Below are 12,782 nucleotides of genomic sequence, written 5' to 3' on the forward strand. Positions count from 1 at the left end.
TCGCATCTTGTTTCTGTATTATTGATTTGGCTTGATATAAATTTACCTGACTAACTGCAATTACTGAAATTCTGTGTTAGAAACTTATTGCTCACGAATAATATTCTTCAGCATTTGAGGTTTTGAATATTGATTTTTAAAAGAATTATCGCAACAACCAAAAACTAAAAGCAGATACAAGAATCTGATAATTAGTTGATCATGCGAACACAAAAGTGCACAGCTATAAACTACTTTATTAAGCATTTGTTACACTTTAGAAAGTTTCTCATTCATTAATTGTATTTACAAAACTTATGGTTTGTAACCTTTACCAGAAACTATATCATTTCCAGTTTTTTAAAAGTTTCTTTTGACAAAATTTCTTATAAAAATATATAGTCGTATTAGTTAAGATTAGATAAGTCCTTAATTTGGATAAAGATCATTCACCAATTTTCAACATGCAATTAGGGGTGTTCATCAAACCGTCAAACCGTCAAAACCGGACCAAACCGGGGTACTTGGATTGGTTTGGTCGGATTGAGTTGTTAAAGTCTGGTCTGACGTTTTAATTTTTGAAAAACCGGGTTCCTTGGTCCGGTTACGGTTTGAGTAAAACGTAAACCGTCAAAAACCGGACCGGACCAAAAGATATATATGTATATATATGATATATTTACTTCACATATTTATCAACTTTTACCGAAGATATTCTACTTACATATTTTAGTATTATGCGCAATATGTTATCAGGTATTTTAGTTCAGATATATTATAAAAAAAAATTTGGTAGACAATTATAAGATATTCTAATAAACATTTATTTATATTATATAAATCTACTTTTTCTTTCATTCTTTCCTATTTTTAGTTTATCCTTTTATTTTTTTCATCTTCAATTCTCCACTTTTTTCCACTCAAAGATCAAAATTCTAAGACTCGAGTCCTTCATCACCTTTAATATTTCATATTTTGTGAGTATAAAACACAATATAATTGTAATTTTATTAGTGTTTTTATTAATAATATTAAGATCATAGTGTTCGTGATATTTATTTAAGTAATAAAAAAAGGAAAAAAATATATATATGGAATATATATGCATAAAATCATTTGGGATAAAAATGAAAAAAACAAATACGAACCGTTGAACCGGTCAAACCGGACCGGCTTACATGGTTTGGTTTGGTCCAGTTTGACAACACACCTGGTCCGGTTTGGTTTGAAATAAGTTGAAACTGTGAATCCTGGTTTGGTTTGAGATTTAGTTAAAACCGGACCAAACTGGACCACGAACACCCCTACATGCAATGATGACTTTCTTAAAATAACACTAAAACCGGTGATATTAAACTAAAAATGCCAAACTCAACTAACTATAATTACTACAATACAATAATATATACTTTTAGGGCTGTTAATGGGTTTGGGATCGGGTTGACAGGTTAAAAATTTCTGACCATAACTCCACTCAGTAATTATTTTCGGTCAGAAATTTCAACCCTGACCCATAACCTGTCAACCCAAACCTGGAAAAAATCGGGTTGACAGGTCGGGTTTGGGTTGACGAGTCAAATGGGTTAGTGGGTTGGCGGGTTGGCATGTTGATTTTAAGTCAAACAAGTCATATGAGTTGTGGCTTGGTGGGTGGGTAGATTTCAAATCAAATGAATTATGAGTTGGTGGGTCAACCTATTAAAAATAATTATATAAGTGTAAATTATTTTCAGGTTGACGGCTCGGCCTCTTTAACCCAAAGAGTCAACCCGAAAAACATCAGATAAGCGGATTGAGATTTCACAGCCTGAACTCAACTCATTTGTATGTTGTAACTATTTTTATAGGATTACCAATTCTGTTCTCTTATTACAAAGGGAAAAAAAAAAAGAAAAGTGAGTATGGGGCTGTTATACATCCAATTTGGGTGAAAAACCCACATACGAATATTTTAATATTTTGAATAAATGTTTGAACCCCCATGATATTTATGGTTTAAAAAAAAGTATGTGAAGGGTTTTTCACCCAACTTATGTGTCTAACAACCTCATATTTCTTTCAAAAAAAAAAGTATATGTCAAACTATCTATATGGTCATACTTTACATACTCACTTGCAAATCTATACTACTATATAAAAATTATAACCTATATGTTGAAAGTTTACATAAATGGGATATGCGAATTGATCATAATACCCTTAATGAACTAAATCACTATCAACCCTTAATATTAAATTACACCATTAGTCAATTATATTATAAAATATCTCTACTAACCCCTTTAAATCAAATACTTTTACGTTTTGCCTACACCAATAGATGCCGCCACCACTGTCATCGCTGGTTCGCCGCCGCATTGCGCGGGTACCATGATCGTTCCAATTAACACAAACAACAAGGTTTAAAGATCATCCCCCATTCATGAGGTCTTGAGTTCAAGCCTTAGAAAAGACATAAGGAAGTCCCTTTATGAGGGTTTGGCTTGGGTTTACCCAGGTTCAAGTCTAAATGGGCAGGGTTTACCCCTATTAATTATCGTGCCTTCGGGAGGATTAGTAGGGGGTTTTCCCCCATCGAGTATTTGAAATAGACATTTCTACTTCGAGGGAGCTCTCTAGCACGGATCCGGTTAAAACAACATATGCTAGACCTCTCGCTGTCGAATTCCGACACGAAGTTTTCAGCGAAATTCCCCTTTTAAAAAAAACACAAAAAGCAAGGTGGAGGGGCTTTTGTGAAACTTTTTATTATATTATTTATGAGAAAAATGAGAACCGTGAAATGAAACTTGACCAAACAATTACTACTAACGAACGCATCCGTAGGGCAAGCAAACGGCGAAAAAAGGTCTTTTCCAGTCATCATCGTTTATTTTCCGGTAAACTTCCAGTCATCCCTTTTTCTCATGCTTATGACTGTTTCTATATATTATTAAGAAAAATAGTAGATCTGTAAAATCACTAGATTCACTCTACCTTTTTTTATTTTCATTTCGTGATAACTATTATTTACTGATATATGTAGATTTAATTAATTTATTAATCAGTGTATTTAATCTATATTCGATGACCTTTACTCACATATTGTTTTTAATTTGTTATTTATATAGTAATATTGTTATCAGATTTTGTTAATGATAATCATGCTTTGTTCATTTAGGGATCGATTTTGTATTATTATTTGCAACATATTATATCCATCTTTTCATTATTGTGAAATACCTGTTTGATGTTTGTGCTGCTAAAAATATATATATATATATATATATATATAAACTACATGTTTGATGTATATATATATATATATAAACTACATGTTTGATGTAATTGAAGGATATTTTCGGATCGAACAGTTACTAAGAACTTATTACTTGAACAAGCTCTATTTGGTAACAAAACTCATTTCAAATATACATAAAAATTTGCTTAATTTTTCATACGGCTCGAAAGCTGGAGCTTGGTTCGTTATATAGATATAGAGTTGATTATTTTATATCCAAACTTTCTCTAAATGAAAAGGCTGGAATCGTTATACAAATCAATTTTTTTTAAGGGAAAATGATGGGTGCAAGCAGCACCGTGGTGCCCTCTCAAAGTCGACTTTACGATGTGTGTAATGAACAAACAAAAAAACGCTTGCAGCATAGTGCTGCAGCCTTTTTTTAAGAAAGTGCATGAAAATGTTGTATAATCTGTTGTCTCTATTGTCAAAACGTTTTTTCCATTTCCGTTTACTAGATTTTGTCGCTCGGCTTTTTATTGGCTGGGCGTTCACAAAAACGTATTCGAGTTTCATGATTACCAAAACAGTTGATTATTTGACGATTTATTATCATGGCCACATAACATCTCAGGACTTATTGTGTATATCTTTTTAGGACTTATCGTGTATAGCTTTTTACGGCTTGTTTTGTCCTCAAGTTATCATATTTTCATGGTTTAGAACGATTTTATGTGGGCTAGAACAATTGCATTTGCGCACCATCAGAATAGTGAAAAGCATTACATGGTTCCATTTTGTTTCACTTCTTCACGGGATGTTTTTGATTCGAGCGTGACGTTAAAGTTGATTATTATATCTAGTACGAAGTAATATAATATTTTCTGATGAAAACCTTGTTTGGATTCTCCCACCGTGCTTTTTTGAATGATGGCTTCCTTAGATCAGAGTCTTATGCATATACAACAATGCATGTACTAAGTTTTCTATCAGATCTGGATTCTAACTGCAGTGATGTCGTCTAGATAATCTTGATGCACTAGTCCTGCAGTCAAACATACTCTAATGTGTTGTTTATTTGAGTCGCCATGTTTTTTCATTTTATAAAAACTAATCCAACTGTAGCATTGTCTATTGGTTGGATTATACTTGCTATTTTGGTGTATCATATCATTTTCACACACAAAATAGTAGTTCTTTAATTCATTATCTCATTTTTATCAAATTTGTTGTATGGATATACTTATATATGCCATGTCCCCTGCACCAGCCTTTAAAAATTTGAGTTGCTACTTGCTAGTACATGTGACTTTGCTTGATCCTCCATTTAGGCACTTAAACTTCTTTTTATGGTTTACAGGGTTTCGACTGTAAAGTATAATGGGTGGTGGTAGGGTTGCTCATCCGGTCTTAAAAGGCCCTAGTGTGGTTAAGGAATTGGTGATTGGAGCTGTGCTTGGGTTAGCTGCTGGTGGTTTGTGGAAGATGCACCATTGGAACGAGCAGAGAAAAACAAGGCAATTCTATGACCTGCTGGAGAAGGGTGAGATCGGTGTTGTTGTTGAAGAAGAATGAACATTGTCATGACGGGGTCTTCATTATGTTTGATTTCTGCTGTTATATAAAATTAGACATGATTACGTGCAACTATCACAAAACATAAAGTTATGAATTGAAATTGTGTTCAAACTTCAAAGCTTATCTTTTGTTAAAAAATCGTTGGCAACATTGCTTTGTTTGACTCGTCATTGATGTATGCTATGCTCCTCATGGAATTTTGTTTACTATTTGATTGACATAGTCATTATGGTTAATTTTGAGTTTTGAATTCTTAATATGATTTTGCTTCCTATAGCCATATTGTGTGCCTTTAAATGAACATATGAGCGAGGTTCATCACATGCTGTATGGGTCATATATGAAGGACCAACCATAGGTTTTCTATTATTGAGTGAAGTTAGTCTCATTTGTGAGAATGATGAAGCTAATGGATTATCTGTTGAGGGTAAGTTGCAGTCATCTTGAGCTAGAAGGCCAACCGTCTTAGAAACTGGTCACTTGCAAAGAGGAGGTTCATAGACGATGCAACTGTGATAATATTCTATTTATGTGAAACCCTTAGGATGATATGACATGCTAATTGTTTGTGAAACTTAGGTCGGGTATAAAAGGCCCAGCATAAAATCCTTTTCAAGCAGTGTGTTAAAACTTAAAAGAGTCATAACTCACAGAATACTTCCATGATTTGAGATTTTGAGTCACCCATTATATGAAGTTATGGACAATAACTATAATGTGTTGATAAATTTTTACCGACTTATTTCATGGGAAAAAGAACTCGTAATTGACTGTGATTGAGCTTAAGCAAAACGAAGAGAGCCCATTGAAAAAGGTGTTGGTGTTGCCGTTGCCAAGGCTACTGAAAAGCGGCAAAAAAACCTTTAAGAAATATTTGTTACATTTTACGGATGTCATGCTAGCACTACATATAAATGTTGTATCATGTATGTTTGATTTTATCGATAGTATGTAACCGAAAGCGTTGCTATAAAAATACTTAACTGTAGTAGTCAGTTAAAAATCATGACATATATATTGTTATAACTTTTTAACTAGAGGCTTAGAGGGTCACTTATGTGATACAAGCTTTATAATCTATTTATAGATTCATAGATTATTAACATTTAATTTTAATCGTTTAGTTGAATTAATAAGCTCTTACAATTAAAATTTAAATCTTAATATATATTTTCCAAGCCAATAATGACTAGTCCAATTGGTCAGAGACATTTCCATGTGTTTACCCAAAGTGTTGAGTTCGATCTGTAAGGATGACAAATTTTGGGTTTTCCTCCGAATACTTGTAACAGCCTATAATCAACATCTTGTTGTCCAGGGTACGTGCAAGGCTTCACTATTATATAATGAGGTTTCCGTAATGTCGTGTCCCAACTGAATGTTCGAAGGAAAAAAAATTCATATTTTCCAAAAACATTTAGTTAAACTTCTCCAAAACTAAGAAAAAAAACAATTTATGTTGCCGTACGGCTAGTCATATCAAAATCTTACTTTGTAAATAAAAATTACTAAAGATAAAATTAGAAAGCTGTTTTAAATTGCTTTACTTCGTTATTTGCATTTTCTTTTTAATAAATAAAAACAATAAACTATCTTAGCAACTGGTATAAATATTTTTTTGTGTAAGCAAGCCATCAAGGTATGAAATTCACCTATAATTTGTTTTCTTAATCACTTCCCGCCATCACGCAAAAATAAATAAAGACTGGAACTGAAAAAAAATATAAAAAAATATAAAATTGGCTTTCATTCTATAATTTAAAATAATACACTCTGCGCACACTTATTGCGTTTCAATTCAATAAAAAAAATTTGTAATAGAGTAACGGAAGAAGAAGAAGAATGGCAGATGATGATGACGTGCGCAAATGGTCGGTGACGTACACGAAGCAGATTAAACAGAAGCGCAAAGTTTATCAGGACGGATTCTTACATCTCTACTCATCCTCTCACAAGGTTCCTTTCATTTCATTTTTGTATATATACATATATCTCTATATCTATAGGTTTGTTTCAGTTCTGTTCTCTCTAGGTTTCGATTTGAGTTTTATATCGTTTCCTGAATTTTGACTTTATATTTTTTTGACTTTTTAGTCAAACATGCTATCTTCAGTTTTATCTGTATCTGAATTTTGACTTCAGTTTGACTTTTTGTAAGAGCTAAACTGATGATATGATATATAATTATAATTATATATAGAAAGAAAGGGTTATTTGAGAACTCACAAATAAAAAAAAAACGCGAGAACAATTCTGGACCACTTATTTTCTTATATTTTCTTTCTCTTTCCATTAAATAAGAAAATTCACCCAAATCATTTAAAATGCTTTATCTCACAAACCGTAAATCGTTGATGTGGTGTGGATGCCAAAATAGTAAATTTTTTTTATATATCTGTTTCATGTGTGTTTATATTATATGTATATGTTGATAATAGATTTTTGAGGTATTATAATTTATCGAAGACGATGGAAAGGTGTAGTCCCATAAAATTAGTCTTACCTCCTTTTAGTGTTTGTTGATAGTAACAGGACTACATCAGCGAATGTTGAATCGCTGATTTTGGAATCTCGTTTTATGTTTGTGCTTAAGATGCTAAAAACATCTGAGCACTTGTGTTTTAATGTACGTACTTAGAATGATAGCTTATATGCTTTGCATTGGTTCCTGCAATCCCAGTCGTTCATTTTGGACCTTTCGTTGATTTTTAGGACCCAAAGTGCCAATATGCATTGACGCAGTGGCGATGATAAATAAATCTATGGAGAGATACCTTCTTATAAACTGTCGTTTGTGCGAGTTTGTGCATTCAGTGTCTTTGTGTGTTTCATATAAGCCAAAACTTGTAACTTAATATCTTTGGTGTGAGATATATACTCTAATAATCATTCAAAACTACAATATAGTTCTGCTGCTATGAAGCAGATGAATAGTAAATTAATATCTTTTGATAGGGAAGACGTGAAAGAAAAGTAATATGAGTGCTTGTCTTTGGGTGATATTAGAGGGTGTTTGGAAGTGAATATTGCATATAGCTTATTGCATTATCTTTAAGTCAGGTGAGTGATGTTTTAAGCTGTTAGATATATGCGATCTAGAAGCTCTGTATCTGAGGAACTACTTTATAATTAAACATCAGTGTCTTTTTTTTTTCATGATTATAAATCTTTTGACAGGTTAAGTTATATGATGACTGTGAAAAACTCTTGGATAGCAAAATTGTGAAACTTGACGATGATGCTGTTAGGTCGGGTGAAACATTAACACTTGGTTCTTATCTTGTTGATATTGGTGACCTTCATGGAGAAACTAATCCCATTCCAAACCCAATTCTTCAAAGAGACAAAACTATGGCTGACGGGGATGTCACATTCAACAGTAGTAAGTTGAAAGGTTAAATGCACGCAACAGAAATGTACGTCAATTTCACATTTAGACAATACAAAATAGCAACATAACTCAGTTTTCTGTCACTTAACAAACTAATATTTGTCAACTCTTGCTATGATAGAGACATTATATTGGTTTGACCATCAGTTGGTAATAATACTGAACAAAAATTACAGCCAATTATTACCACTTGACCAAATCTAAAGCATGCTGCTGTTTTGTGTTAAAAGGCGACAGTACATTTCCTGAAATGGATACATTGTGTAAAAATAATAATGTGTTGCCTAATATAGGAATTTGCCGAAAATATGTTGCTATTGTGTGCATGTAATCATTGTTTAACAATAACTGCTTCTTTATTCTGATGTTTAGCTTGTAAATTTCACACATCTCTATGCTCTTCTTTTCTTGCTTAGCAACCAGGAAGTCTGGCTTGCACAATAGTAAAACGTCATCAATCAATCTGAGTCCTTCACATAAAATGATTAGAGGTTAGTATATTAAATTCATAAACATACAATGTATCTTCTACATCTACCCACCTTAATAATCAATATTTTCTTGGAATGTATCCTTGAATATATGGCTATGTACTCAAAATAGATGTAAATTAATAAATTATACTGTCTGGCTAATATCAATTTTCATCAGACATTAAGAACTGTCTGAACAATATTCAAAGGAGTATACAGAGTACCAAAGTATTTTACTAACAAAACAAAAACAAAGTTAACGAGCAGCATTGCTAAGTAGTTACAAAGTGTGATTTTACTTGAATTCTAAGCCAGTTTAAACGTGGACCAGTAATCTGTGAGGTATAATCTCAGTTTGACACTAAAAACCTTTGTTGTTTTTATCGCTGATAACCACCCCCAGGCAAAACCAAATTGATTGGTGTAAATCTATTACATACACTTAGGTGGGCTTAGTCAAGTGGCTTACCTACCTCTATAAAAGAATTCACTTCCGTTAAACTTCTAAAAACAGGGGACAATCTATTCCTGACTTACTAGGATCCTGCATGGCTTCTTACATAAATAGCTTATCTTGTAATGATATTACGCACTAATGCACCATTGTCCTTACTTTAAGCTTCATGATATCAGAGTTCAAGAGACGTGAGGTCAACAAGTATTCTTCTTCACCCAGTATTCAAGAAACAAAGAAAGCTGATTCAACAGGTTATTACCACAGATATTTCAACTGAAAATATCGGGCACAAATTAATGATCTACTCAAATATTAGTTGAATGTCTAACTATTTGTAGGATAATTTCATATTGCTATTACCTTTCTAGTTTGATCTTCTTTTCTTTTCTTTTTCTTCTTAGAGTGGGAGGTCTTGTACACTACTCAATTAACGCAAAAAGCCAAGAAGTACCATGATGGAATTATGAGAGTTGCATTTTCTGGAATGCGTGGGAGACAGGTCAAAATTTCGACACATTACATGTATAGTACTATAACCATATAATTTCCCATCGCTATTCATTATTTCTCAGGCAGTGCTGTATGATGAAACAAGCAATCTCTTGGACAGCAAATTCCTTAAAAAAGATGAAGTTATTAGCGCTGGCGGATCTATGAGATTTGATGGTCATTTAGTGGACATTGTAGAACTAAAAGTCAATAAACCTGTCAAGGATACCAGTGTTGACAGAAGTAATTGCAATACACAGAATACAGACAAGGAGCATCTTGCCGGTTTGTTCATCTATCCTTGATCTAGAACTGACCTCAATGAAACATGATCAATGTTCTAGAAGTTAATGGCCCATTGGAATGATAGTATAACTTACCAGTTTCTGGAACATCAATACAGATTTTACTCCAGTCTTTAAGTATTTTGCATTACTTACACTTGGTTGCATATCATGTCCATTTAAAGCCAATATAGATGCAAGCTGATAGAGTTTGTTGCCTTTTGATGGGTGATAATAATTGTGTGTCCCATTGAATTGCTGTTTCACTTATGTCAAACTATTTGAATTCAGATCTCAAGAAATGTGAAGCTACCAAGTCTTCTGTCACAGCAAGTTCTGCATATACAACAAAAACTGATTTGAAAGGTCGGTCATTTTACATACCTTTACTTCTCTTTTCTTTTCCTTAAAAAAACACCGCTACATACTCTTACTTCTTCGAAGCTCAATTTCTTACTTATATGGACTTCATGCTTGAAGCAAGTCGTTCTGTTATGTTCTTTGATTGTTCGAAGTTTAACTCCATACATTGTTATGGTCATCTTCTTCTCCTACAAACAGAGTGGGATGTCATGTACACTACTCAAGTAACTCAAAAGACCAAGAAGTACCATGATGGCATCTTGAAACTTGCAAGTAGTGGATCACAAGGGAGGCAGGTTAAATTTCTCATTGTTATTGTATAAGATATATACATTCCTTTTTGAGTATGGTTATTGGTTAAATGATCAAAACTATCAGATAGCCTAACCTACTCTGGATATGAAGTAACACTCATAATAATGTTTCATTTTAATTTAGAGTCACTGGTTATTCCCTCTACTGTTGTGCGATTAGCATGTTTAGTCTTATAAAACCTGCAAGTAAGAGATTTAGTGGTGAAATAATTAAAAGATTGTGATCGCCTTGAATTTCTTTGGTATTAGTTTATATATTTTCTTTTAGGAGAAGATGGAACAATTTTGTCCCGCATATATATTAATTTGATGGGCCATCTTTAAATTTTAGGAAGCTACTTTGTTAGCGGACGATGGATTGGTTTTATCCCACAGATATCTTAAACTATCAGAGGACATCAGCAGGGGAAGTTCATTTAACATGACAAGCTACTTGGTGGAAGTTGGCGAGCCAAGGAAGCAATCTGAAGGTAGGTTTTGTGGTTCCACGGTATAATTATTTTGTTGAAGTACTTGAAAGTTGAAACTATGTATGAGGTTGTTTTCTTCCATGAACTGCTTAATTATGTAGGGATGTGTCCAAAGAAACCTTCCACATCTGAAAATGTAATCTCGGAAATTAGGACCATTGATGCTGATAAGATCAATTTGTGTAAGAGAATCCCAGCTACCAGACCACCATCTGACGGTAAGACTAAGAATTAAGATTCATAGCTTATTTGTTGTATATTGTTTTCGTGTCGGTACATCATCAAGCTGTAGTTATTTGAAGTGAAAGAATCTATTACATTGTAGAACTAAAAGCAAATGTAGCTTCTGTCATTATAAGGGCATGAAATTCCTTTTCAAGTTTGTCTTACATTTTGTAGAAAAACTTTCAAAAAGAGCTTCATCCTTGCAAGATACTGATACAAAGATCAGAAACTCCATCGCTGATAAAGTTATATCAACGAATATCAGCAAAAACAAGCCTTTACGTGATGGTAAGTAATGTAACGCGCCATTTTTTTCTGACTGGAATGTATAATTATGATAACTTTGTACCTCTATTATCTTTTGTTTATATGCATTTTAATAGAATTTAGAAGCACTTCCCATATAAAGAGAAGTGGTGGTTGGGGGTTTGGGCCAGCATGTACATCCCATATTTCAAGTAATTGTTGAATTCTGCATGTAAACTGCAATGAATATACTTAGCTTATCCATTGGGACAAAGGGAGGTGTGGATGATTATCTGTCTTTTATATAAAAACTTCACCTCAAAGATCCACGATTGTTTAAATTGCCCTCTTTTGCTATGCAGCTCATTCAATTTTGGCTTTTTTGAAAAAACCCGGTACGCAAGAAGGTGTTAGAATAGAAAAAGTACACATAGATGAGGTCCATCCTTCAAAGGATTCAGCATTTGTTCAATCAGGCATCTTATATCAGCTAGAGGGTCATCAAACATCCGGTGGTAGATTCGAAGAGGCATCCTGCATTGAGGAAACTCAGGCTGTTGATGCTGGAGGACACCCAAAAGTGATGCCGTCTAAAGGTAACTATATTTATTTTGATTTTTTTTTCATGTTAAATCTGATCAGCATAGCCGTCAGCAAGTTCTGATGTAGAAATGCATATCTTTCGCAGAAACATCTACTTCAATCTCCAATGACCCAGCTAAAGAAACAAAAGAGCAAAGTAACACTCAGGTGGTTCATATTGAAGTCTTTTCCTTTGCGTATTGCACAAAACTTCCTATATATGAGTAGATGTGCATTTAAGTGCATTTTATGCGTTCATAAAGCTGCCTATCTATGGTGCATGACTGATTACCACCGCAAGATTTTGGTTATCTGCAAAAGTCTCCAATTTGTGTCTACTTGGATCTATACATTTGTTGAAAACTGTTTTGCTTAAATGCAGAATTTCTGTAAGAACATGAAGATTGACTCTAGCGTGCGTGAAGTCTCTACCGACACAAGGAAGGGTTTCAAGGATACAAAAGTAATAAATGATGACATTCCAAGTTTTGATCTTGGATTTGACTAAGAGACGTATTATGTTGCTACTTGTGAGTACTTTATCATTGCAGTTTTCACACCAAACAACTCCACCGTGAAATGAGAGTTACAGCAGAAACAAACATTGTGTAGCATTGTGTTTGAAACATTCATATATAACTAAAGTTTGAGACCTCATTAGCCCTTGCAATTTTGCCGTCTGGTTATGGTTATCAAACTTATCTGCAGACT

General features: G+C 33.4%; 2 protein-coding genes across 2 annotated transcripts; both read left to right on the plus strand.

Annotated features, from left to right (window-relative positions):
• Positions 1-4,559: 4,559 nt before the first annotated feature.
• On the plus strand, positions 4,560-4,942 carry LOC122600490 (cytochrome c oxidase subunit 5C-2). The gene has a single exon (XM_043773212.1). It carries the CDS (start codon positions 4,580-4,582, stop codon positions 4,772-4,774), a length of 195 nt encoding a protein of 64 aa, XP_043629147.1. The 5' UTR covers positions 4,560-4,579; the 3' UTR covers positions 4,775-4,942.
• Positions 4,943-6,611: 1,669 nt separating this feature from the next.
• LOC122601259 lies at positions 6,612-12,741 on the plus strand. The gene is made up of 14 exons (XM_043774022.1): positions 6,612-6,733; positions 7,955-8,159; positions 8,585-8,659; positions 9,275-9,349; positions 9,500-9,597; positions 9,671-9,872; positions 10,163-10,237; positions 10,433-10,530; positions 10,880-11,018; positions 11,120-11,236; positions 11,418-11,531; positions 11,852-12,085; positions 12,178-12,239; positions 12,454-12,741. The coding sequence occupies exons 1-14, from the start codon at positions 6,620-6,622 to the stop codon at positions 12,577-12,579; spliced, it is 1,734 nt and encodes a 577-aa protein (XP_043629957.1). The 5' UTR covers positions 6,612-6,619; the 3' UTR covers positions 12,580-12,741.
• Positions 12,742-12,782: the final 41 nt, after the last annotated feature.

This window comes from Erigeron canadensis, chromosome 5 (genome assembly GCF_010389155.1).
Source record: "Erigeron canadensis isolate Cc75 chromosome 5, C_canadensis_v1, whole genome shotgun sequence".
NCBI classification, from domain to species: domain Eukaryota; kingdom Viridiplantae; phylum Streptophyta; class Magnoliopsida; order Asterales; family Asteraceae; genus Erigeron; species Erigeron canadensis.

Bases quoted from the DNA above. Each gene is read 5' to 3' on its own strand.
- LOC122601259 (XM_043774022.1), top strand. From the start codon at position 6,620: ATGGCAGATGATGATGACGTGCGCAAATGGTCGGTGACGTACACGAAG. The intron at 9,350-9,499 runs GTTATTACCACA...TTTTCTTCTTAG, and splicing joins AAAGAAAGCTGATTCAACAG to AGTGGGAGGTCTTGTACACT. The intron at 12,240-12,453 runs GTGGTTCATATT...GCTTAAATGCAG, and splicing joins AAGAGCAAAGTAACACTCAG to AATTTCTGTAAGAACATGAA.
- LOC122600490 (XM_043773212.1), top strand. From the start codon at position 4,580: ATGGGTGGTGGTAGGGTTGCTCATCCGGTCTTAAAAGGCCCTAGTGTG.